This window comes from Sycon ciliatum, chromosome 5, assembly GCF_964019385.1.
Source record: "Sycon ciliatum chromosome 5, ocSycCili1.1, whole genome shotgun sequence".
Classification (NCBI taxonomy): Eukaryota; Metazoa; Porifera; class Calcarea; order Leucosolenida; family Sycettidae; genus Sycon; species Sycon ciliatum.
This window is the reverse complement of record NC_088647.1, coordinates 25254562-25281063: the sequence shown is the minus strand read 5'-3', so window position 1 is coordinate 25281063 and position 26502 is coordinate 25254562. Positions and strand designations below refer to the sequence as shown.

The 26502-nt window shown below is 47.6% G+C and overlaps 3 protein-coding genes across 3 annotated transcripts; 1 reads left to right on the top strand and 2 right to left on the bottom strand.

The window, feature by feature from the left end:
- Positions 1–1097: 1097 nt before the first annotated feature.
- LOC135818150 (mitochondrial outer membrane protein SLC25A46-like) lies at positions 1098–9651 on the bottom strand. Its single transcript, XM_065331488.1, has 8 exons — positions 9386–9651; positions 7325–7367; positions 6600–6657; positions 5675–5761; positions 4807–4907; positions 4243–4299; positions 3747–3804; positions 1098–2887 (listed from the first exon to the last, which is right to left on the bottom strand). The coding sequence occupies exons 1-8, from the start codon at positions 9540–9542 to the stop codon at positions 2084–2086; spliced, it is 1365 nt and encodes a 454-aa protein (XP_065187560.1). The 5' UTR covers positions 9543–9651; the 3' UTR covers positions 1098–2083.
- Positions 9652–9884: 233 nt separating this feature from the next.
- Positions 9885–19324, top strand: LOC135818149 (protein ERGIC-53-like). Its single transcript, XM_065331487.1, has 11 exons — positions 9885–10296; positions 10907–11061; positions 12326–12433; positions 13126–13187; positions 13914–14013; positions 14311–14431; positions 14794–14849; positions 15627–15832; positions 16856–17068; positions 17527–17737; positions 18758–19324. The coding sequence occupies exons 1-11, from the start codon at positions 10122–10124 to the stop codon at positions 18869–18871; spliced, it is 1521 nt and encodes a 506-aa protein (XP_065187559.1). The 5' UTR covers positions 9885–10121; the 3' UTR covers positions 18872–19324.
- A 1247-nt stretch (positions 19325–20571) lies between these two features.
- On the bottom strand, positions 20572–24695 carry LOC135818148 (uncharacterized). The gene is made up of 3 exons (XM_065331486.1): positions 23974–24695; positions 22517–22641; positions 20572–22018 (listed from the first exon to the last, which is right to left on the bottom strand). Exons 2-3 carry the CDS (start codon positions 22636–22638, stop codon positions 21253–21255), a joined length of 888 nt encoding a protein of 295 aa, XP_065187558.1. The 5' UTR covers positions 22639–22641; positions 23974–24695; the 3' UTR covers positions 20572–21252.
- Positions 24696–26502: the final 1807 nt, after the last annotated feature.

The window sequence follows — 26502 nt, the reverse complement described above, 5'->3', positions numbered from 1 at the left end:
CTTTTCAGTGAGTATGTAGTGAAATCAATCAGTTACAAGTCTCTGGTGTAAGCACTCGTCATATTTGAGTAAAAAGCCGCCACGATGAGACGTTGCTGACCGAACAGTGCACTGTGTGTACGTGTAGTGCAACAAAAAAGTTCAAAAAACGCGGGAAAATCGCGGAAAACGCAGTCTTTTAAAAAATCGCAAAAAACGCGGAAAAAAACGCGGCCGCGGAGTCGCAATTTTCCCCGGGGACAGACTGAGGGAGTTGTCCAGTCGGCTATAAACTCGATCACTGTTAGCCTGAGAGTACATACATGACATTGTACTAGTACCCCCCCCCCCCCCCCCCGGTTATGTACACGATTGTACTCTTCTGTCCCCGGGGAAAATTGCGGAAAAAAATCGCAAAAAACGCGGCATAACATGGCATAATTTGCGGTGAATATGCGGTGAATAATATTGATGTGCGGCAATTTTCAGTGAGTATGTAGTGAAATCAATCAGTTACAAGTCTCTGGTGTAAGCACTCGTCATATTTGAGTAAAAAGCCGCCACGATGAGACGTTAACGCGTTGCTGACCGAACAGTGCACTGTGTGTACGTGTAGTGCAACAAAAAAGTTCAAAAAACGCGGGAAAATCGCGGAAAAAAACGCGGCCGCGGAATCGCAATTTTCCCCGGGGACAGCTTCTTGCTGTTACACACTGACAAATTGGCACGGTCAAAACACCACAACCGCCATAGTGGCTCCAGGGGCGTGCGCAGGAATTTGACGGGGGATCATTAGTTTCCACGGCTGTTTTCGTTGAAATCCATTATTATTGTGATTCTAGATGGGTCAGAATGGTGCCCGGTACATGCCTGACCTGCTTCCCTAAGAGTACAATGCTTCTCAGGGACCCTAATACCCAACTCATTGGCCATGTTCAGCGGATACGCAAGGTAGGACTGGACATGCACATTGTAGTGTACAAGTACGGTACCTCCACTGAGTCCACCACATCCCTCAGACACACCGTAAATTAGTCTACAAACTGTACGTACCGTGCCAGCTTGCACTCTTACACGCGCCGACATGCCCTAAGCATTTCAGACAGCCCCCAGCAAAGTCGTGCCATGATACTATCGAGAGTCTATACATGTTTATGCACTCTTCATATCATACTATGATTAGAACTTTCAAATGACTTTCAAATGACGAAAACGTGTTCTAGCATAGGTCCTAACAACAGTGGAACAAGGCTAGTTCGTTGCAACTCCAATTATAGCATAGGTCCGAAAATCACGAAAGTGTATGCATGACTTCCAACGCATACAAAAAAAATAATAATAATAACCCACAGCAAGTTAGTTGTTGCAGGGCAGAGAAGGCCATGCTGTGCTAGTGGGATTGATTGAAATAGGCTAAAAAAATAATGGAGATCGAATTAGGGCAGTCCTCGATTGCAGGAAACAGTAAGGCAAGAAAAAAATAAAATGCTGTGGAGGCAATAAAAATAGGGAGCATGCGCGCGCACACAAACACGCCATGCACCCCAGAACACAACCACAACATGTGTTGCTCAACAGGGCGTGCGAGTGCACCACCAAAAGCACATGTGTGCAGAACGAAAAACAAGCTCCGGACGGTTTCGGCCAAGCTTTGCTAGGGCTCTCAAGAGAGCCGAGCAGGAAACGATCGGCCATGCCACCAGTACGACTGCGCCATTCCAAACATGTGCACAGCTGCACGACGACTTGAAATCACGGCGGCTACTCCGCCAAGCACGACGCAATTCAGGAGCCTGCGCTCCTGAGCATGGTAACAGTCAGCCGCCATAGCTACCAAGGCAATGCAGCATGCAGAAGGCCTTTCCGGTTCCTGCTCGTTGATCGAAAAAGTGCGCCATACGTAGAACGTGACGGCAGTTGACTGTAAGTATCTGGGATAAATGCCTGGATAGAACCCGCTACCAGCAGTACAGCTCATATAAAACACATTCGAAATAAATACCTAAGAACGGAAGCGGCCAGCAATCATGCAAACAAAGCAGCAAAACTTGCCGCAGAAGAGGCCAGCAACACGAAATGTGACAGCACCGACACTCACCGAGACTTAGAGTTGGTGTTGTGACCGTTGCTGTTGTGATGCGGAGGGCAAAGACGGGGAGCTGAACACGCCCGAGTTGACTTGTGAGAAAGTGATACGCGTGACATGTAGCAGTAGTACTTCGGCGCACACCTGCAGCATTAGCGCGCTGAAGCCCTTGTAGAAGCCGCCGACGCCCTCGTCCCGTCGTATCGTGTGCACGCAGTCCCAGAAGCCGTCGTAGGCGCTGTCATGTGGCATGATGCCGAGACCGGTCTCGATATTGTCCACGATAAGCCGCGTTCCTTGAACGTGCATGCGCTGCAGAACAGTTTCCAGCGGATAGAGCAGCACCTCGCCGATGAGGCGGCTGATGGTCGAGGCAATGAGCTCCTTCAGGGACAGGCGTCGAATGACCGCATCGGCACCGATGTCGGTGGCCAGGTGGTGCACTGACGTCAAAACGTCGTCATTGGAGTCGAACGGCGATGCCGCTGCTGCTGCTACTGTGGTGGTGGTCACGCCTGCTGCGGCGCCCAGAGCGGCCGGATTGCTCGCGTCTTGCTGCTGAGGATTGTCGGTGGTGGCGGTGGCAGGCCGGGCGGCTGCTGACTTGCTCGACAAGAAGCTATAGAGCCAGAGCACGGCCGGCCGGGCCACGCTGCCCAGCAGCTCGCGCAGCAACGAGCGCAGCAGCGCCGGCGCCGCGATGCTCGACCAGAGCGGCAGCAGGTTGCGGCGAGAGAAGTGAGGCGTGCGGCCCACGATGCGGAACAGCGCCTGCTGCACAAAGTCCCACGCCGACGGCTCTCCCTCGCTGGTCACTTGGCTCTGGACACAGCGGGAAGAGGCGAAGAGCACACATGCATACTATCATACACATTAAACACTTTCATCATATTGTGAGAGCCATGGGCCAATAGCCCCCGGGGAGAATGCAGTCTTGCCTGTTCATATGGTGAATTAAAATAAAGAAACAACAAAACCAATGGACTTCACCAGTGCTTTTGAAAGGGGCTACGGTCTCGGCCACACCACGAGGAACGAGATCAAGAGGTTCGCTCCAGAAATACCTGAACTGCAAGTATGATACGAGTACTGTAGACCCTGAACTACATCTCGGAGACCAGTACCAGTACTGTCCAAATAATGTCAGAATTGGAAGAAGATAGCACGGCACGGCACTTGCAACCTTTGAAAACGGCAGAATGCATGCAGCACATGTCATTTAGCGTTTTCGAAAGCGTCTCATCCTTTCCTGTGGAAACAAAAGCGCTTTTGCCACCTAAAGTACCGTATTTTCCAGAGTATAACCCGTACCCCCATTTTTTTGCCACGAAATACAGACATCTACCTTATTAAAAGTAGAAAGGAAAAGGACATATGGAAACGAGTTAAGAGTAACTCTCCACCACTGTAACTCGATACTATATACGTTTCCATATGTCCTTTTCCTTTCTACTTTTATTATTGGCTCAATACCCGAGTTTCAAATCTACCCTATTGACCACCGTTAATTTGATCATCGGAGTATAAGCCGCACACGGTACCCCCCCCTTTTGTTGGGTGAATTTTCGAGTGTTCAAATTCCGGCTTATACTCCGGAAAATACGGTACCCGCGGCCTAAATCTCGGAACCAAGTGCCCAGAGGTTGCAAATGAGTAGCAAATTGTCACATCTAAAACTCACCTGGACAGTTTCCAGTAAGCTGGCCGAGTAGAATGGAAGAGCGAACACGGTACATGCTCTGTGGCACAAGACAACAGCATGCACAAAGAAGAACCATTCGCACCAGCGGTGATCACATATGAACATATGTGCAATCGTATGAATACATGAAAACAAGGACAGTAAAGCTGCATGTACATGTTGCTGTGAATAAAAACTTCAAAAGTACAGCTAGGGTTCTATTACAGAACATTCAGAAAAAAGATCCCGGAGATTTGAAGTGTAGTATTTTGGTTCTTGATTGACTACGGTGGAGTGCTCGTATCTTACGCAGCGCATACACCCATATGGTGCAGTGCAGGATAAATGATGGGGAAAGGGGAACGGGGCGGGAGAGAGAGAGAGAGAGAGAGAGATAGAGAGAGAAATAACAGGGAGATGACGGTTGAATATGCCGATGATAGCCTTGGGTCATGCAATGCAAGAAAACAATGTCACAACGACCACCAGTACAAACCCGCGCATGGCCAGGTACTGGAAGAACTGCTTGACACGGCGAATGTCACCAGCCGATCTGAACACCATACGGGCAATCAAAACAAACAGAGCAAGGGAACATATTGACAAGATCGTAAGTCCCACCAGGGCACGGGGGAATTTTGACACGGACTCCGATCTACACAGCAATCTAGGCGCTTGTCCTGCAAGAGTATACAGTCAACCACATACACAATCTCCCAGGGTAATCTGAAGCACATAAATCGGCACTAACCGGTTCAGACATGTAGTTATACTGAGCATGTACACTGTACAGTCGAGCCTTTTCAGCGCAAACACCAATGGACCAATGGCATTTGTTCGCACTATAAACGGGTTCTTTTGCTCTTGCCTTATACGCTGAACACGCAGTGATTCGGTATGGCACATGCCGGCAAAATGGGGAAGCACGATCACCGCATCAAAGAGATGTTCACTGGTTGAGGGGATGGAAAAGGGAAAGATCTGAAGAAAAAATTGACTGTCACCACCAGGACTCGAACCAGAAAGAGATGTCAGTGGGAATACGGGACATGGTACTTGCCTTGGACAAGGAGTGGTGGCCACGATAACACCTTGAAATGCCGCCTCCAGCCACATAGTCATGTATGTACTGCTCAAGCCTTTCCAGAGACAACGCGCTCCCTGATAACAGCAACAGCAGCAGGAATGGCACCAACACCAGCAACAACAGTAGTAACAAAAGATTAGCCATCCAGGCTAGAATGGTGCAAACACACACACACACACACACACACACACACACACACACCGCCACCACCACCACCACACACACACACGCACGCACGCACGCACATCAGTGCAGCAGGAACGGAGGCAATGCTCAGGAAACCTCTCCAAACATAACAGGAATCAAGTAGGTGATTGGCACTACTTGATCACGTACAACCACCCAGAAGCTTTAGCTCCTTGCCATTTGCAAATACCCAAGGCTAAAGCAGCCACTTATCAGCCAAGAGCCATTGAATAGCTCTGCTCTGGCATAAATGCCGGTGCCTACCACAGTTTACATACTATTGCCATCAACGATGACCACGATGATTATTTAGTTGAATGCATCCTTGCAGGAATGGACTCAGATGGGGAGCCAAGGTTTAATTTATACAAAAGAGGAAGACCAAGGAACTACAAGTTACGATCAGTGTCGTGCAATGTTATCGCATGAGCTGATTGTTTAGTAACTGGTGGTGTTAGTGGACAGTATAGCGTAACTTGTAGTTCCTTGGTCTTTCTCTTTTGTATAAATGCATCCTTGCATGTTATATTAAAAGAGAGAGACAAGCGGAGAGAGAGAGAGAGAGAGAGAGAGAGAGAGAGAGAGAGAGAGAGAGAGAAAGAGAGAGAGAGGTAGATAGACAGATAGATAGATAGATAGTCGTCCTATCCTGTACCTGTTGATGCTGCATTCTCCACATGACCATTGCTGTCGACATGGGTGCTGAGAGCTTGCCGGCCGGATAGTATGGACAATTATTGATCTATACACGTACACGAAAACGGCACATTTCACATACACACCGAGGTTATGTGTTCATCATAAACACTTTGATGTGTAATACTACAAGTAAAAAATGTACCAGAGAGAAATCTCCCGAAATGCTGTACAAATCTACAGTACATGTGTTTAGACAAAACCAAGCCTGAAGTGATGGAACACACAACAGCAGAGTATTCACCCTGTACATGGTACAACAAGGAAGCAGTGACTGATATCCATCTGCCTGCGGCCTCCCTATTCATTATGGCCAGTTCAAATTCTGAGCCCCCCCCCCCCCCCCCCCCCCCCCTCTCTGCCCACAATTACAGCCGGAAGGCACACAGAGCAGCAAACACTTTCCCTGCTGTTGGGGTGCATTGGCTACAAGTGCAACACAACACTAAGTCAGTTCCTGATTACGGCCGGGTGACAAAACGTCCACAGCACGACAAGGCGTTTCGAAACATCTGCAGGTGATTGCAACGGTGTTTGTACAACCACAAAATAAATAAAAGCAATGGGTAGCAAGAAGCTAGGTCTCCATTACTGAAGTATACGGAAACATCCCTGAATGAAGATGGAGTCAGTCCACGGACAAAGCACCACAAAACTTCCAAACGAGAAGAGCAAAAAATGAGACGCACGTACAATGCATCAGAACTACAGTGCTGGCCAAAGAAATCCAACCTCATGAATAAAATAGTGCCGGACGCTACGCAGCCCTAGCTCTACACATACTGGTCTGTGCACTCGAACACGGCGCTACTTTATTCATGAGGTTGGATTCCTCTGGCCAGCACTATACATACATGGCCAACAATACACAGATAGGATTTTACCTGGCATTGGCGACGCATAACGACGAATGGATGTCGGATCAGCAGGTTGAGGCAGAAGCTGTAACGTGGACAGAATATAGCGTGGCAGAGCACACATAAACGTCATTACACATCCGGTTGGGCGTAAGCCATGCGACTACAAACATTCCACACACAAAGTACATGCTCTGGTGGACACTGACATCCGATGGGAAGACCGGGGCCGGCACCCTTACTGCTTTTAAAGCGGACACACACTGTAGATCACGTACATACTGTACACATGGACCAGCAGTGCTCGCGGCTGCAAGGCCAGCGCCCCGCGGCCGCTTGACTTCCCACCGGATTTCAATGTCCGCTACAGTAGCAAGCATAGAGAGCGTACAGGGAGTGGAAGAGGGCCTGGCAACAACATCTTCTCGCACCTACATCAGTTCACCAATTCGAGGCCCGGTGGCACTTGCATACTTTGCTTTGCTATGCGTTATACAGCTTGCTTAGGAAGCGGTGTTCGGGTGTTCAAAAAAGGCATTGCAATTCTGCAGAGAGATATTTCAGTAAAAATGCATGAAAATGGGCCCAGCGGTATCCAAAATGACGATTTTTTTACTCCCAGATGTTTGATGTACATACACATACCTGACGTTAGCCAAGTGCGAAAAATGTTTTACAAACATGATTCAGATCCACAGTGTTCTCAACATTTCTCCTATCACAGAGCAAGACGAGAGAAACACGCCTCTCACCTGCATGCACCGACGCCGACGTTGAGAGCCCGAACAAGTGGTTCTAAAATACAGTCAGGAAGAGGAGGAGGAGGAGGAGAAGAAAAAAATATGACGATGATAAAAGGAAAAAGAAAAACATACATCACAACTCCACCATCAGTGATAGAAAAGTGATATCAAAAACGGCCAGGGAGTAGTAAGTTCACATCAGATTTCTACTTTGGATCCACTAAGGTGTGTGGGTGCATAGCAACCCACGCATGTCGTATGCAGGTGTGACTTTTTCTTCGCCACCAGTTGTCACCCCAACCCCATTAGCTAACCCAGTCAATTTCACTGGCTAGATCACCTTGCTGTGAGTAAGACCGCTTGAAATGTACTTGGATCCATACAAAAAAGTGGATCCAGTTTTTGAATTTTTGAAATTGTTGCTATGCTGTGACGTAGCACTTTCAACCCGCATTGGACCACCAGCGGATCAGCGGACTACAACTGTCACTACAAGGAGAAAAGATGTGCCAACCCGCCCAGGAACAGAAATCCCCCCCCCCCCCCAGAGGCAAAAGACCATACACTGTCCCTAATCAATCATTCATGCAAATCAACAATGAAACCAAAGACTGTACAAAGCAATGGTACAAAAGGCCCAATCAGACTCTCCAGTGACTTGGTAGTTACGGGGTTTGGGTTGCCTGCTTATGTTTAGGATGTTCGGCTACATCTACTTCACACGTCTTCTCAAAACTACTAGTATGCAAAGACATTGCGTAATTACTAATAGCGTCTGGCGTTGCCACGGTCACCGTCTACAGCGCTATACTTCGTATCTGTGCGGGGGCCGGGGGGGGGGGGTCATCACGTGACAGGACCGTAAAGGGCTGGCAGGGCACCAGGTGCGGGTGTTCACCCGAGACACGTGCCTGAGCAGTGAGCACCAGCTTAGCTAGCTCAGCAAAATGATCATGTCATGATGATGATATCGATGTTGATATACCGCAATGCCGCGTATAAAGGCATGACCCGTACAGAAGCATGACTCGAATAGAAGCCGATTTTTCGAAGCGCGTCGTGACACAGAAGCATGCATGCAAGTACAAATACATGCACTTCCACAATACAGTTGTCCCTCTCTAATCCGGCACCTTTTACAACGGCATTTTCTGCTGGATAAACAAGGGTGCTGGATTATCAAATCCTGCCCTCCAACCCGGCCCACCTTTCAACATACACCTTTGTGTCGTACGTCAAAACGTAGGGATTTTCTGTGTCAATCCAAGTACTTTGTGGAATGCATGTCTTTTAACATACACTTGCCGGAAATATCCTATACACTGGCATAGGATATTCCCAAGTGTATGTTACATGTGTTGTGTATGTTTCAATCAGGGAGTAGTACAATACCTTTGTACTACTCCCCGGTTTCAATGCTCCCTGACAATATGCGATGTAGAACTGCTGGATTAGAAAATCGAATTATGTACAGTTTGAGTGATTCGTTGCAGAAAATCGCTGCTGGAGGTGGAATTCAAGTGCTGGATTAAAGCGTAGGAAATGAACTGAAAAAATCCGTTTTGGCAGAAAGTGTGCTGGTTTGCAAGGGTGCTGGATAAACAAGTGCCGGATTAGAGAGGGACGACTGTACATGATGCGTGACACACACTGTACAGTGTAGACTGAAGATGTTGGCGTAGAAACATGTTTGAAAAGAAGCATAACTTGAATAGAAGCTTGGTTCGAACCCTGGCATACGGTCGTAAGCACCTGCTTTTATAAGCGACATTACGGTAGGTAAACAACACGCATAGCGAGGGTCCTGAGCTGAGCTCTTTTCTTTCATGTCCTACATTTCTCACATGCATAGTTATTTGATGGCATAATGTATCTCGACTTGTGGCTGCGCAAAAAACAAATTCTAGGATCACTGAGCTGAATGAAAAGTTTTCATGCCAGATTGATTTTTTTGTTCGCTTCCTCAACTAAACGCTGATGAAAGTATGCATACCGGTACTCGACCGTGTGGTTTAATTTACAATACCAAATTTTCTGATCGCTGAGACTGTTCGCCTGTGCCGGTCTTACCGGAATCATCGTGCCGTGGTAGTCTGGCCACTGGCTGGACACGACCACTTGCTGCAACGTAATCTCCAAGGCGAGCACCGTGCTCACTCCCGGGTGGATTTCTGTGCCGACTCGTTGTAGTTTTATCTCGCTTTCCCTCCTCAAGGGACATGGCCATCCTCAATACTTTCCACCAGTCCACACTGACCACAGAAAGAAAAAGTAGAGAGCCACACAACTCTTGTGCAATGTTTCGTATTTCCTTCAATCAACCAATGAATTATGTCAATGATCAAGAAAATGATCCTGTCGAGTTTTCAAACGAGTTCACCACACTGCACGAGCGCAAGGCATGCATTCAAAAGACCAAACACGTACAGGAGTGGCAGAATTCTGCGCAAAATTTGTGAAAATCAACACACTTCTGAGCTGAACATGTGAGATTTTTTATTTGTGTGTGAAAATCGGGCAACCAAAGCCACGTCATTTGACTCTCAGCAAAACTGAAAGACAGCATTGTATTGTGATTTTGCCAACCACCTGTTTCTTTCACGATTCGATAAGCCTTGAGGCTGAACGGGGTGAAGACCCCAAAGCATTGCAAAGTGGGACAGTGTGTCCAACCCTTGAATGTTGTAGTAAAGGGACGACTATAGATCAGAAATAGCTTTCACTCCCCTCCAGGGTCGTATTTAGAGCGGCCAAGTGCCGTTTCTTCTATAGTATTTATTTAGTTCAGTGACAGTGGTCCTTCAAAATGCTTTATCTAAGAAGATTTTCCACTTGCCTTCTACTGGCTGTTGTTGGACAAGTTCTAGCGCAAACTGCTCAGGATCCTGACATGTTCAGGCGCTTTGAGTATAAACATAGCTTCAAAGGACCACATTTAGTGGATCGAAAGAACCGATTGCCTTTCTGGAACTCATTTGGAAGTAAGTCCAGCCCTTTCCCCCTGTTGCACATACACATATTCATGTGAAAGGTGGTCACAGGACTGAAGCATTGGGAAAGAGGGGAATTTCCGTGCTGTGGTCTCTACTCTGAGCTTCACTCATACACGTCTGGGCATCTTCGGCATGTTCATGCCGGCACATGCACGCGTGCACGCTCACCAGTGCACGCGCAGAGCCACACACTGACACGTACATGTGCACACAGTCACATATCCACATACAGACACCTTTTCAACCTGATAGCCATGTTGCGAAAAGGACCCCTTAATCACCGGGTACTAGTAACATGTACGAGCATGCATGTCGTATGCACTCGCAGCTACTTTCTGGCTTCAGCCTGATCTTTCATGAACTCAGGGTATCATCCCGGGAGGAAGCAAGCATCAGGTTTCAAGCCTCAGATGGAATTCTACATGTGCTGCGCTGCATTTTATGGCACGCCCAGTCATTGAAACAAGTTGAGATAACTCTATCATGCGTTTGCGAGTGGCGTGCAAAACAACACAGTCATGTGTAGCTTACCCTACTCCTGGTGTTTTTCTGATATCAATGCTTTTTGACGTCGCTTATACACAACCATGCGTTGCAGATGCGCTGCCCTCTTCGGACCAAGTGCGACTCACGCCGTCCATCCGCAGCATGAAGGGTCACATCTGGAACAACATCACCTACGAGGCCGAGCACTGGGAGGTCGAGATTACGCTGCGCGTGTCTGGCCGTGGCTCGGTCGGCGGTGATGGAATGGTGAGTGAAGGAGTTGCAATGCTTGCTTTCTTTTTCCTACTCTTTACACTGGGTAAGAACAAGGTTCAGGCTCCTCACTATCAACATAGAAAAACAACGGTGTTGATAAACTGCCAAGCAGCCCAAATGCCAATTTCATTTGCTTTTGTTTACAGAGGTGAGGCTCCCTGGTGTGAGTAAAGACAGCTCCTAAAGCAGCATTCAATGATAATCTAGCACTACGTTCACGTGACAAATTTGAAACACAAACACCTGGATGCATTCTTCACTGTGCTGTGTCTATCGCATCTCTGCTGTATAAGATTCATTGTACTTAGTTTCTCTTCGCCTGGCTGTATTTCACCTGATGAGAAAGCAATGAAATTGCTTGCAGGAAAGTCTTGAAAATGTTGGTTATGGGGAACCTGAAGCTTGTTCACATCCAATAGTCCAGAGAAATGCCTGCTTCCAAACCCACCCGTTTTATCCGGCTCGCTTTTCTTTGACGATGTTATGCGACACGACTGCACAGTGAGCATGCGTGGGAATGTTTCATGCAGGTCGTGCCATGCAAGCCCGTTATTTGCATCATCAACCGTTCATGGCAATGCCTCTGATTCAGATCGAATCGCTGGAGCGGTACGCACCTCGAGGGCCGGGTGCATCTACTCTTTGCACAGTCAGCTACAACATGTTCTGCGGTGTGTTGCCGGATCGGTCACCTTGCACCACTTTGGTAGTGGCATCTGTGTTTGAGTGCTGCCTTTGATCCGGGGGCAGATGGTGTCGTTCCTGAGTCTAAATGAATTCTTACCCCAACTATGAATGTAATGATTTATTTGCCCCCCCCCCCCCTTCTTGTACTCAACGCACCAGGATAGTACACACACACACACATACCGTATTATCTCTAATATAAGCACGGTCCTTTATTTTTTCAATGTACCTCCGCCCCGTGCTATTAATGGAGACGTTCCTTTATTGGAGACTGTTCCATTATTATTTCAACCTCATTTCAGAGGCATGTTACCATGCCAAATTCATGTCAGACACACACATTTCAGGGTTTTTTCGCCGGTACAGATAATGAATTTTAATACACAGTGTGCTTATAATGGAGACTGAGCACTTTATTTTTTGAATGCCGCCCCAAGGTGTTCTATTATTGGAGACGTGCTATTATTGGAGACTGTGCTTATATTAGAGATAATACGGTATCAACAGTCGTAAAATGTTTCTTTTCCATCAATGATTGTTGCTGTGCTCTCTCTCCCTCTCTGGTCAGGCTTTCTGGTTCCGTGACCATCCCGGTCCGGAGGGTCCCGTGTTTGGTGTATCTGACATGTGGAATGGTCTCGGCATCATCCTCGACTCGTTCGACAATGACGGCGGCGTAAGTTGTGACTGCTATCAGTATTGTTGGTGGTGGGGGGGGGGGGGGTTTACTAGCAAACACAGCCCTACTAATAATCAGGGAAAGAGGACAACTGAAGTGACACTGTGGTACAGTATGGCATGGTATTGTATTTGTAGCATGCCTGTCATGCTTGTTGTGGTGTGGTGGATACGAGTAGAAGATCTTTGTGAGCACAGGTGGTGGTGTGGGGTGTCACTTGTGCTACGATAAGGAGCACCTGGCATTGTACTACCCAATGCCCACAGCAGTACAGTGAACTGCCATGCTCAAGAACGTACTTAGTGGGGTAATAGTAAACCGATCTAGCCTTGCATGTTCCTATTCTTTACTATTTCAATACATGCTGCAATATTGTGCTTTGGGAGAACTCCAGCATGGCGTTCTTCAGTGTACCTCTCATTGACATACGGGATCACTGTGCAATTGTAATACCAAGCTGCTCACAGCAGATGACTTTGTGCTTGAAGAGTCTGCCCATGATCCAATGGCTCTGTAACATTTGGTGAACTGTTGTTGCTGCTGCTGCTGTTGTTGTTGTTGTTGTTGTTGTTGTTGTTGTTGTTGTTGTTGTTGTTTCAAATCTTTATTCTCACGATAGCCAGTGGCCAATAAGAGATTGTTGTTGTTGTTGTTGTTGTTGTTGTTGTTGTTGTTGTTGTTGAGTACAGATGGACAACCCCATGATTTACATGATCGTGAACGACGGTACAAAGCTTTACGATCACAACAGGTACGGTGCTTGCCAATGCCAGCCTTGTTCAGCGGTGCAGTCTGGCCACTCTAGGACAGAGCTACCTCTCGATTATGGGCACTCTAGGGACCAGTCACATTTGTCCCGCATAGGTCATGCCTGGTGACCAAATCCTGATGTTGCATAGACACGGCTCATCGCCTGTGATTTTGCGTTGTGTTTTCTATCGTAGCAACCTGCAATGTCTACTTGGAAAAGGTGGAAAGGGCAAAGACCAGTTTCTTCAATTAAAAGTCTCACGCCATGTATGATTATTTTAGGCTTACATTTCAAAACAGAAAGGTTCCGGGCTGTTCAAAAGAGTGCTCAATGCCGAAGGGCAGAGCAGCTTACAGTCAAGAGCTACTGATGCTGTGTCACAACGAATTAGTCATCCTCTCTTCTACTTGTTGTTTTAGGCAACTACAATGTCATGTATATCTGTAAACTAGGAGAAGAAAACACATGGAAACGAGTTATGTAGCAACTATCCACGAATGAAACAAGATAATAAGCGGTCAGTACGTGCGATATGAGGGCACAAAACTGACAGGCTACTGACCGTTTATTATCTTGTTACATTCGTGGATAGTTGCTTCATAACTCGTTTCCATGTGTTTTCTTCTTCTAGTTTACATTTCGTACTGGCTCATTATCCGAGTTCAAATGTGCATGTGTATATGGCCATCATTAGCTCTGCTTTTCTTTGTGGTGTTGCTGTTGCAGTGATGGCCGCACCAACATGGTGAGCCAGTGCAAGCGGGACTTCCGTAATCGTCCTCATCCCGTGCGATTGCGTATTCGCTACTTCCAGGGCGAGATCAAGGTAGGTTTTGAGTGATTCTGACTTCCAAGCCTTGTGGCGATGAAAAATTAGAACAGTGTATAATGTCTATTTCGAGCACAGTTTGATTGTGTGTGTCTGTGTGTCTGTGTCTGTGTGTACGTGCACGCTCGTGTGTGTCTGTGTGTGTGTGTGTGTGTGTGTGTGTGTGTGTGTGTGTGTGTTTCAGTGAGTGTGTGTATGTATCTGTGTGTATACTTTGCAGTCATGCTCTGTTTTGGTATGCTGCTGTCTTTATCCATTGCTGGAGTACAACTATTGTTTGCTCTATTTACACAGGTTGAGTATGATCACGGCAGCACAACTGATCCAACGTACGAGCTCTGTATCATGTCCCGAAACATCAAGCTGCCGCCCAGTGGAGTCTTTGGCATGTCCGCCGCCACTGGTGGTCTTGCCGGTGAGTGCCATGGTGTGGGTGTATGGGTGTGTCAATGTGTGTGTGTGGGGGGGGGGGGGGGCATGGGTATGTGTGTGGGGGGGGGGGCATGGGTATGTGTGTGTGGGGGGGGGGGGATGTGTGGGGGTGGGGGTGTCAATTTGTGTTCGTTGGGGGGGGGGGGGGTTACTGTGGCATTGACCATTCTGGCAATATACGTTCCGCCGCATGTGTTTGTGTATTTGTGTGCACGGGGCATGTACATTTTAAAATTATGTTTCCTATGTGTGTGTTGTGTGTATACTGGGTATGTTATTTCAATCTTAACTTGAACTCTTTCTTTACCAATGGTCTGCTTGTTCTATCTTCTCGTTCTCCCACAGATGATCATGACGTGTTGAAGTTCCTAACCACAACCCTCTCTGCAACGCCATTTGCAGTGAGTACTCTAATTTCTGAAATTTTCGGTATGAGGGCAACAGGCCAGGTTAGGTGAACAGAAGTTTTCGGTCCGGAGAAGCAGTTCCCTATTGGATTATGTGTGTTAGTGTTTGTTCGGTGAACAGAAATTTTCGGTATGAAACAGACGCACCGAAAGTGCCGAAAATAAAAGTACACCGAAAATTTGTGAAATTACAGTACACCGTTTCCGTGATTTGCCTTCGATTGCAGTAGGCTTGTAGAGCATCTGATTGCTCTTTTACGGGATTTTTTCCCAATTCAGTTTGTGCTTAGAAGTACACTCATACCTCGGTTATCCGGACCCCAAAGTTACGGCCACTTCAGTCTACTGTAAGACATGTTATTATAACGAGTCGCAAATTTAACGATTGTCCAAAATTCATAGGTTAACGAGAAGATATGTTAACGATCTTACAGTATTCTGCCATATCCACACACAGCATATATGAAGCAGTACGGCCTCAACGGATCTTATTATAACGAAGAAATGTCATCCGTTAAAACGTTAGATTTGCTTCCTCGTTATATATACATGTCTTACAGTACCAGGCACCCTTTGGGCGAGTTTCAGTGGAAATATTACTACTCTTTTGTGGAAATATTACTACTCTTTTGTCACTTTTTTTGGAAATATTACTACTCAAGTATGATTTCGTGGCTTCAGTTTGTCCTGCATCCTTCTTGGTTATGTTGTATGATGAACTTGTACGAGCGTATCTGCTGACCATTGTCATTGTTGCTGTTGTCTGCACAGCCCAATATACCGGAACTCGCATCCGAGGAAGCCACCAAGGCACAGGAGCGTTACGACCAGTACAGCGAAACGCTGGAGAAGCAGAAAGAAGAGTACGCCAAGGAGCATCCGGAGGTTGCCATTCCTAACGTCATGTACGAATCGCCAGTGGATCGCTCCCTCTCGCAGATCTTGTCCGGTCTTCAGGAAGTCCGCGACATGGTCAGGTAAGAAGTGCTGCTTGTGCATTCTCTGTTTTGTCTCCGTGGTGCCCAGTTGGAAAAGTCACATGATCGCACATGCACACTGCATGCTCTTGTTCGTCCATTGCACCTGTGTTGCTGTCCACCAATTGTCGCAGGGGAAGGGGGGGGGGGCAAGGAAGGCTATAGCGATGATTGCAGTTTTGCCAACCGTGTGCCCGTCTGCGCCTTTTTGGGAAAAAGAGTCTTGGCTCTCTGCTTGATTGCTTGCGGCAAAGTCTTTTGTTTGTTTTGCAGCCAAAGTGTGAGCAGTTACATGTACTAATGACTTAGTATGTGTGGAGCACAATAGGCTGTCTGAAGGGATGTGATCAACCTCTGTATGCTTACCTTGCAGCAACAATTCGTAAACAAAAGTGTACCATAGCTATCTCTGGGCTTACCCAATGCTGTAGACAGCAAGCTGTTTCGGCCATAAAATGCCTCATCAGTACAGCTACTACAGCTACGAGCTTTGCTACCAGCCATGGTGCAAAGGAGATACTCTGGGCTTATGTTGTTTTTTTGCGAACCATCTAGACCGTGACCTATTGGCGACAATGCCTAATAAAAAATGAAATTGCCTGTACATATACATGTATAGGCATTTATACTGACCTTTCCTACAAACTTCCAGCCAACGTCCCCATCATGCAGGTGGTTTACATTGGGCATATAAACCCCATATCAACCCCATATATACCCCATATACCGTTGCCCCGGAGTTGACTGTCAGTTTGTATGAAGGTCAGCATAAGTATAATACATCCCAGTACGCTTGTACGTGAAATATAGGCCATCATACAAACCTCGGCTGCACCTTGGTTTGTATATCGGTTTATATTTCCTGTACAAGTGTACTGTTGGGATGTATTATTATACGTATATAGGCAAGTCCTATATTGTCAAAATAGGCATTGGTATCTTGTGTGTGTGTGTGTCTGTGTGTGTGCATGGTACAGTACATCTCCTTTTGTTGCTGTGTGTGTGTTTTTTTTCTTTCTTCAGGAATATGCACGTAACAGTTGTGGCCAGTGCTAGTGGTGCTCAGCGTAACGCTGCTCCCGGGGATGCTGCTGCTGCTACTGGTGCTGGTGCCAACAGTGAGGCCATGGTGTCGGCGGCCATGTCACGTCTCTCGCAGGAGGTGCTCACCGTCCTGCGCCGCAACCAGGACGAGACCAACGGCTTGCTCCGCGTGCACGGCGATGTGCTCAGAAGGTACGTCACCGCTAGGGAGAAACACGAGTTCTCACCGCTGGTCGTCGTGTTGTGGCAGCTGTTGGTGGTGGTGGTGGTGGTGGTGGTGGTGTGTGTGGTGGTGATGGTGATGTGCGTGTGTGTGCGTGTGTGAGTGTGTGTGTGCGTGTGGGTGTGTGTCTGTTTGCGTGTTTGCATGTGTGGAGGTGTGTGGGGTGGGGGTTCCATACTTGTGTCAGTGTTTATGAAGACTTGTATCATTACGAAAGGGCAGCTTTTCCGTGCACTGTGCCGGGGTATTGTCGCCACACACAGGTCTCCCGGCATCTCTTCATCATTATGACGAATGATAATATGAGTCGTGGCTAAATTGCGTGCTACTCGCTTCGCTTCGAGGATATATTTTAAATTTAGAAACTATGTGCGTGTGTGTGTGTGTGTGCGTGTGCGTGCGTGTGTGTGTTACGTCTGCTTTGCAGAGTGGCGCAACCTTCAAACCCCGGCAGTGTGCCTGCGCCCGGCGACAGCAACGCTGTGTCGGAGTTGAGCAACTCGGTGGCAGCCATGCGCCAAGACATCCGGGAACAGCAGCATCGCATCCAGTCGCTCATCGACCAGCTCTCCGTTGTGGCCAGGCAGACTGCCGATGTACATTCTCGCTCCGGACCCGCTTCTGCACCGCAGCAAGACGTGAGTGGAATGGCCGCCTAGCTGCACTGTGCATGATTATTGCTTGAACTCCCATTATTGTGTGTACATTGTAATGTCCCTTTAGACCATGTAAATCCAGTGTATCAGCCGTACGGTGCTCAATGTGATTGCATACGATTGTACAGATGTGCAGAACACATCACCATGGTAGGGGGTGAGCTGTTATTATATTCCAGTACACGGAGTATTGCGAAAATACGATCATCAGACAGCTGACGGTCGTATGTTCACGACACTCGTAATTGCGAATGTGACAGCTTGTTCCCCACAGTAATGCCCTGGTTTGAGTTGTGCGCGCTTGTAAATTTTTAAAAGTTATGCATGCCGTGTGCCTGTGTCTTGCCATGTAACACCAAGAGTACATAACCCCTCAGAGTGTGCAACTCCCACATACCCTGCTGTCCCGACAGAATTTCAAGTTGACGTCATTATTTATGACGCAATGCTCCTTGCACCAGTGATTTACAACATTTGTACGGGTGTCAACGCATCACACGTTTTTCTTTGCAATAATTTGTACAGGATCAGATCGGCTTCGGTCAACCACAGGTTCCGGATTCGTCTGATAATCCGTGTACAGTGCATCATCAAAATGACGTCAACTTGAAATTCTGTCGGGACAGCACCCATAGTCGATTTGCACACTCTGGGGGGTTATGTACTCTTGTTAACACCTTGACACCTGAATTCCGTGTGATACTCGGCGTTCGCAGTTCTCTGGCTGTGTAGGGTGTGATGCTGAAATAGGATTCATGTGCCAGCACACTGTCACAGTTGCGTAAGACAACTGTGAAAAATAGGGGGAGAGGGATTGCTGCGGATTATCGTGTGCAGGATGTTACCCCATTGCATGTGATCTGATTCTTCCTGATTCTCTTCTTCACACACACCCTCACAGCGACACTCTTTACAACGGACTCTGGGCTACACCAATCAATTTAGCTACTCCAAGTGCTCTCTGTTCTTTTTCTCTCTGTTTTTTTTCTTTTTCTTCTCCAGTGTCTCTCCTATTCCACTCTCGTCATTGTCATCGTTATCGAAGCTATCATTGCAGTCGTTCTTCTCTGGAGGCAGAAGCAGAAATCGGCCGCTGCAGAGAAGAAGTTCTTCTAGATAACAAAAGTTATTCCTGTGCAGCAGTGCTGTAGCTTCTGCTCGGCAGCTGGGAGGCGAAAGAAAAGTTACAGATCCTGCCGCCCATACCAAACTTGATTTCAAATGTGCCAGCTTTGTACTTGAAGTTAGACGCGCCCAGACGCCTGGCACATTGGCGTGGACCAAAACCTATTTATTTTCTTCGTTGCGTGTCCTAGGTATGTTTTGATTTCCCTTGATGCCTAGTTTCCGATCTTAAGCTCAGTTATAGCCGGGCTTTCGTGCTCGTATCATTATTTTCCTTATGGCTGTGCTGCTGAGCAGCGCACTAGCGTGTTGAAAATCCTGGCGTATCTTCTGTGCACAGATGTTATCTATTTGCCCGCACACGATATGAGTCTGAGCAGGTGTCTGAATTTGGTTGGCTGACACTAGCAGGTATGGCTGTACACCGGTGCAGTTATAAAGCAATTGCGTCAACGTCTTGTGTGTGGTGCTTGTGTGTGTGGGGGGGGGGGGGGGGGGGGGGCGTGCATGTCCTCTGTTCCAATTAAATATTTGCTTGCCCACTCTGTGCATGAGCCGGGCTGTGCAGTGGTTTGTGTCTGGTGTTACCTTCTTTATTGTATGATGATAATGCACAGCGTGACAGGTCAATGGCGATGAGCAGGAATGCACTGGTACAAAAGGGTGTAGGTTACATGCATGCTTTACTTCTACACAGCAACTGATGCTTGCCAAAGTTCGCTTTTTGTAAAAAAAAAGGACTTAGGGGCCGTCCTTAAATATCGATGTTTTTTTCAAGACGATATTTGTTCATTTCTCCCCAGACTCCCCTCCCCCCTCAAAACGAACATACACATACACATGTTTATGCAAGGGATCGATATTTTTTAATGAAGTTCAATTTCCTCATGAAACGTGACCAGCTGCCACTCTAATGTCACCATACACCTAGGTTTACGTTGCCACGGTCGCACAACCTTGCCATGGCTATGCTCACGAGGTTGACTTTTCACTTTGTGTAGGTCATAAACTACATGTTTGAACAGCGCCCGTGATAGAGTTCGATCTTTTTTTCTGCAAAGACGAGACGAACAGGGCCCAAACCCCCTCCCCCCCCCCCCCCCCAAACGAACGAATATCTTCTCTAAAAAAACATCGATATTTGTGGACGACCCCTTATAAGTAAATTTTGCACGTTTGCATTACAACCGGTTATACAATTGGGTTGTGAAACACAATCAGCTTAGCATAGTTTTATGTATGAAAACAATAGAAATATGAACGTAAGACCAGGGCTAGGAGGAGAGATTCTGAAGGAACCTGGGAAAAGATTAATGTCTTAAAAATAAAAATAAAGAGTTAAAACTGGCTTTGAACCAGATTACGAGAGTGGCATTACTGACTGCTTTGAAGTGTCAAAAGTCGAAACGGCCAAAAAGTTACACAACTATCCCTAGTATAGCGCTCTGCGACAGTTATCTCTTCAAGTTTGCACACACAATTAAATTAGCACATGCACCAGATCGTTTCTGTGTCTGTTTATTGCGTATTCACTTATACTTTGGGCGGGCATGGAAAGTAGAACTCAACTTCATGGCGTCGGCACGCTACAGCATGACAGTGAGCTCTACATGCACCGGTACATGCAAAGCAGACTTTGAACCCCACCCACACAAACACACACCCCACGAACAGCTGCAAAGCCACCGACATTGAAGACATAAAACATTGAAGCTGATTTCCGAAAGTCCTATGCACGGCTGCATGCACATGCACAAGAAAATGTGAACCCTAACCTTTCCTCTATAATATTAATTTACTACAGTCATAGTCTACTGTCGATCTAGGCAAATAAGTAGTGCTATTGTCTTGTATATATATTTTTATCTCGTGTAAGAAATAAAGATCAATGGGGTTTTAGTTGGTGAGAAAAAGGCTATTGGTTTTAGGGACCTAAACTAGGCATAGTTTCAAGTTAGTTTCTGCTGTCCTTCAGGACGAGGACAAAACCGATATGGCATAGAAATTGTGGGAATAATTTCAAATATAAGGTGCAGTCGGTATAACGAGGTGCCAGTGGGGTTGGTAAGGGAAGCGTGGGGGTTGGGTACAAAGATCTACCGCTGGTGATCACCGCATACGGATGCCAGCCAGCCAGCGTGGTGTGAACAGGAACGGAGAGAAATGCAGCAGGCAGTGTGAACGGAGCGCAGGACTGCGACTGTCGCTCATCCGTTCATGTGAGCGCAGCCATAAAAGGAAAGCGTATCAAGAAGTACTCTGGTTGCCACCTCTTCCCCATGCTATGTGCAGATACGGAATGGGGCCAATCATGTTCACCGCGGCGTTCCGCTCGCCAATATGCACAGTTGGCTATGGGCGCGTCTTTTGGTCTAGTCAAAATTGATAGTGTTGACGTTACCTGCCATGTAGTCATCCATCTCCGAGTCTAGTGTATCGCGCGACGGGGCAGGACGGCCGCCACCGCGTCCACGTCCAACGCCGCGACCACCGCGACCTCTGCCGCGCAGGCCACGGCCCCTCGCTCGGTTGCTGGTGGCGGCTGTGGCTGCGCCGCGACGAACACCGCCCATTGTCGCCACCACTGCTGCCACCGCCGCAGCGCGCTCGCCCAGGCCTCGCTTCACGGCTTGGCCGCGGCCACGACCTCGACCCCGGCCGGTATTGGCAACGCCTCTTGATCCGCGTGAAGCGCCAGTGCCACCACCACCACCACGGCCACCGCCACGAGCCAAGTTGCGCAGAAGGCCTCGACCGCGGCCGCCTGGCTGACTCGCCGTGCCCTGCGCCTCGCGGCGATTGGCGATGCGACGTGCTTGCTGGATCTTGGAGTGGTCGAGCCCCGTGCCCGAAATCGCCGTCGCGCCATTGACTCCGCCACGTCGACCACGACCTTGCCGTCCACCGCGTGGTACACCGCGTGTGGCTCGTCGCTCTTCTCTGTCCTGCAGGCGTGCAGCCAGCTGCTGGTTTTTCCTGCTGCCCGAACCCAAGGGACGGCCGTTTTGCTCAGGGCCATTGCCAGCGCCACGACCTCGGCCACGAGCATCTCCCCTACCACGAGCACCTCCCCTACCACCACGATTCCATCCACCTCCTCGACCACGGTCTTGTTGAAATGATGAGACGGCCGAAAACCTTCACAGAACAGCAATAGACAAGGGAAAGGGGAGAGAGACAGAGAAAGAGAGAAAGAGACAGAGAGACAGAGGGAGGGAGAGAGAGAGAGAGAGAGAAAGAAAGAGACAGACAGACAGAGAGAAGAGGGAGAGAGACAGACACACACGCACAAATGCCAGGTAACGAGGCAATCAAATACATGTGAGAATTTTAAAAATACATGTAAGATCATTGCAGGGAAAACCAACAGATATGTTGGGGTACAGTTGCGCTCAAGGGCGTCAAGGGCCGTGCAAGTTGAGGGCACCAAAACAGCCCTTGGCTTTGGGTCAGATTTCACAAAGCACAACTATATGTGCTGTATGTCCTGTCAAGATTATAATGAAAGCCAGAGTGTGCAGCTCGGATGCATGGCTCTCAAAACTCCTTGATTAGATAGTCGAGCAATGTGGAAAACAGGCTATTCAAGCTTCAACTACAGAACTTGAGAGAGACCTAACGGCAGTCGGTGCTTACCTCTCATTGAGGGTGATTGAGGTGGTCGATGACGGTGCACGAACCTCCCGGACAGCAAGACTGCTGCGGCCCCCGCGGCCACCTCTCTGCATACCCCCGCGCATCCTTCCACGCCCACTCATTCTCTGAAACCAAACAAGTTAAAACAGCGTATGCACGTCATTTCCGGGTACTTCATACATGCACTCAACTTTCAGTGCACTGCATCCAGGACTACGATTCGGAAAAACAAAAATGACGAATATGATTTAAACTTCATTGTATATAGCGCATGTTGGTGGGACCCATCATGATTCTACAGTGAAACTTCAGTATAAAGTATATGACTGTATTGTACCTCGGATAGAACATAAATGTACTTCAAAAAAGTAATTTTTTCATTGCATCCGATATTAAGGGGCCGTCCGTAAATATCGAACTTTTTTCACCAAACGAATTATTTTAGTTTAGACCCAACCCCTCCCTCCCTCCCCCTCAGAACGTAAAAATTATTCATGTACATGCATATACAGCAACAGTCGCAAGTGTGTCACTGCTCCTATGGCCATGTACATGTACATGTATCGAACTTTTCTGAAACGAAAATGGTCAACCCCCTCCCACCCCATAACGAAATTATTTCGTTTCGTGAAAAAAGTTCGATAATTATGGACGACCCCTATGTCCTGTTTTGAGGATCCTGCATGTACAGTGCTTATCAAAGAAATCCAACCTCATGAATAAAGTAGCGCCGTGTTAGAGTGCACAGGCCAGTGTGTGTATTCGAAGTATTGCTACAACCGTAAAATCCCGCCAGAGCGCCCCGTCTCTCCCATGCGCCCCCCCCCCCCCTCCCCGACTTCTTGCCAGGGAAGTGAGAATCCTTGTATGACTCCGTTAAGTGTGATGCCGTACCGTACTGCAGACGCGTGCTCAACCTGGTTGGAAATGTATGCAACGGTTCAGTTCACACCCTCTTGACCAGGGATCGCACAAATCTGGGTTTTGATGGATCGGTACGACTTTCTGCTCTTGACCTTTGGTCAGTGTACGAGACACACACACAGTTTTCGTAGGGTGAGTACTTTGTCATTGTAGTACCGAATGCAGCGGCAAGTATGACTCGCCCATCCGCCCCTCCCCACCTGGACCTACTCGAAGGGCGGCGGAGGAGGGGCGGTCTGGCGGGATTTTACGGTAGTAGTAGGCTGCGTAGCGCCCGGCGCTATTTTATTCATGAGGTTGGATTTCTTCAGCCTGCACTGTACTTTGCCAGTCACTGACTGAGTACCTCGGCAACAAAGTACAAATTTGTAATGTCCCTTGAAGATAGGTTATACTGAGGTTTCACAGTATTCGAGTTTACAACCCTGATCAGAGTCCGAAAATGCACAATACAATTATTGCACAGCAGAAAACGGCACATCGTCTGCTAGCTGTAAGTCACGCAATGCACTGGAGAATTAATTTCAACTTACGGCCACAAATCGCTGTCCTTGGCTTGTATGTCGCACTAATGCTCGTCTATTATTTATTTCTACTACCGGTATACTAGTCTGGTGATCCTGGCTTGATTGGGGTAGGAAATTCTACCAAATTCTCCACAGAGCTGGTGCACTCAATGATCCTAATCGGATTCAATTTAGTGCTGAGGGCGTTACGATTTCACGAGTCAAGTGTTCACGTTCGTCAAGACCAAGACGGCGGGGGTACGGCGTACTTGTAATACTAACTGATCACTAACTATATATCACGTACCTAGCCAGTAGCCTCTCGTATTTCAATCACAAGTATTGAGCAAGTATTAGTTTCGATTCCCTCTGAAACTCGAAACTGCGAACGGACTTGACCCTGGTAAAAGAGTCTGAAAAGTGCCTGGTATCGTAGATCTACTGCTACATGTTGTAGTGGCAGACAGATTTGCTGGTCCCCCGCCTTGACAGGTGTTTCAAAGTCAAGCTCAACAATCTCAATAGTCAAACGGTCAGTGGACGACTTTTTGGGACGTAGAATCTACGTCTTGAAGTGTTGCTTTTCAGACAAAATACTTTGCTCCAACTCGAAGTCGAAGGCATGTAGTCCATCGGCCAAATCTCAGAAAGGGCCTCTTTCGACGAAGGTGATGCACTGAAGCTCCAACTAAACGCCCTTTGGCACACTAGCTCATGAGACCCCATAGAATACGAATCCGATTGTTGGACGTTGCCAATCCAGTCCAGGATAGTCGAACTGGGTCGAATACCTTCTTCCGATTTTTGTAATTTCGTCCACCATGGTACCATTACATCTTTCTCATCGACTTTTTTTCGCTTGGCGAATGTTCTTGAGCCGCTGAGCAGAATCTACGCACGCTCGAACACTTGAAATGCCTGCATGTTGACGGTTCGCAAGATTCTAGCGAGCTTGGTGGAAATCTATTATTTATTTTGACATTTCTGGGGGAATCTGAATTTGAACGGTAGAAGCTCATTCGGAGAAGACGGCGTGTCGCCGCTGTCGGATTGTCGCTACTGTGTTTCAGACGTATTTGCTTGAACGTGCTATTGAGGATGGACAGAAGATGAAGTGACGGCTTTCTTGAACACGGACGTTGTGTCTACATTGTAGCTGAAACATCTTATATCTCATCTGGCGTCTAGAACGCAATTATTATGAGTTGTGAGTGCCAGCTGAGCTGAACACAAGCTGGACACCATTCGTCAGCTGGGAATTTGCATCGAAGCTCTTGATAGCCACGATAAGCATAATTATACAGAGGTAACCTTGTTTGACTCAATACGCATGCAGGTGTCCGTGATACCACTTGTGGCACTACAATGTAAATGGTGCAAAATTGATGCAGCAGCGAATATGTACTTCGTACAATCACGAACAATTGTAAGGCAAGTGTTCATGCCTGTCATAGAAGAATTTCAGCCTGGAAGTCTTGTTGTCATGGTCATAAATAATACAGGACTTGAGTTGGCTCTGGACATAAACACACTTGTGGTGAATACGGTCATTATTGCGAGAAAAATATTTGCCACTGTATGTTAAAGGGGAAGTATACCCTAAAATCAAATTTTCACCAGTTGTAGTCTTCCGGGTGCTGAGTCGAATGGTCTTGGTCCTAGGAAGCTGAGACGCTCCCTTCCTACTTGAATCTCAATCGAACTCGCGCACTTCCACCGAAACTGGGTGACTGCGCCCTACTAGATGGGGATTTGTATGCAAAATGTCACTAAAAGCGCCATTTCGTTCTTATAAAAGCACGGATGACCGCTATTGGCCCATATGTTGTAGTCTTTTGGACGCTGAGTCGACTGGTTTTGGTCCGAAAAGGCTGCGATGCAGCGTTCCTCCTTTATTCCCAATCGAACATGGTTGAACAAGCGGTCACGTGCTCCTGCGTACATCAGTCACCTGGTCACCGTGCCTGCAGGGTACAACTTACTAGCCTGTTTGACCTTTTTTGGGTGCAGTCCTGTCACTCGAGTTGAACTCGAGTTGAACCTTGGTGTGAAAGTTGTCGCCTGCTGCAGCGCTGGCGCGGTGACCAGGTGATTTGGGCACCTAGGAGCACGTGACCACTTATTCAACCATGTTCGATTGGGAATAAAGGAGGAACGCTGCATCGCAGCCTTTTCAGACCAAAACCAGTCGACTCAGCGTCCTAAAGACTACAACATATGGGCCAATCGCGGTCATCCGTGCTTTTATAAGAACGAGATGGCGCTTTTAGTGACATTTTGCATCCAAATCCCCATCTAGTAGGGCGCAGTCACCCAGTTTCGGTGGAAGTGCGCGAGTTCGATTGGGATTCAAGTAGGAAGGGAGCGTCGCAGCTTCCTCGGACCACGACCATTCGACTCAGCACCCCGAAGACTACAACTGGTGAACATTTGATTTTAGGGTATACTTCCCCTTTAACACCTGATGCCGCACTACACGCAATATTTCATGTACATGTATGTGAGACTCAATTGCATCCACAAGGCCGTAGATGCATGTAAGCACACAATGCTGTA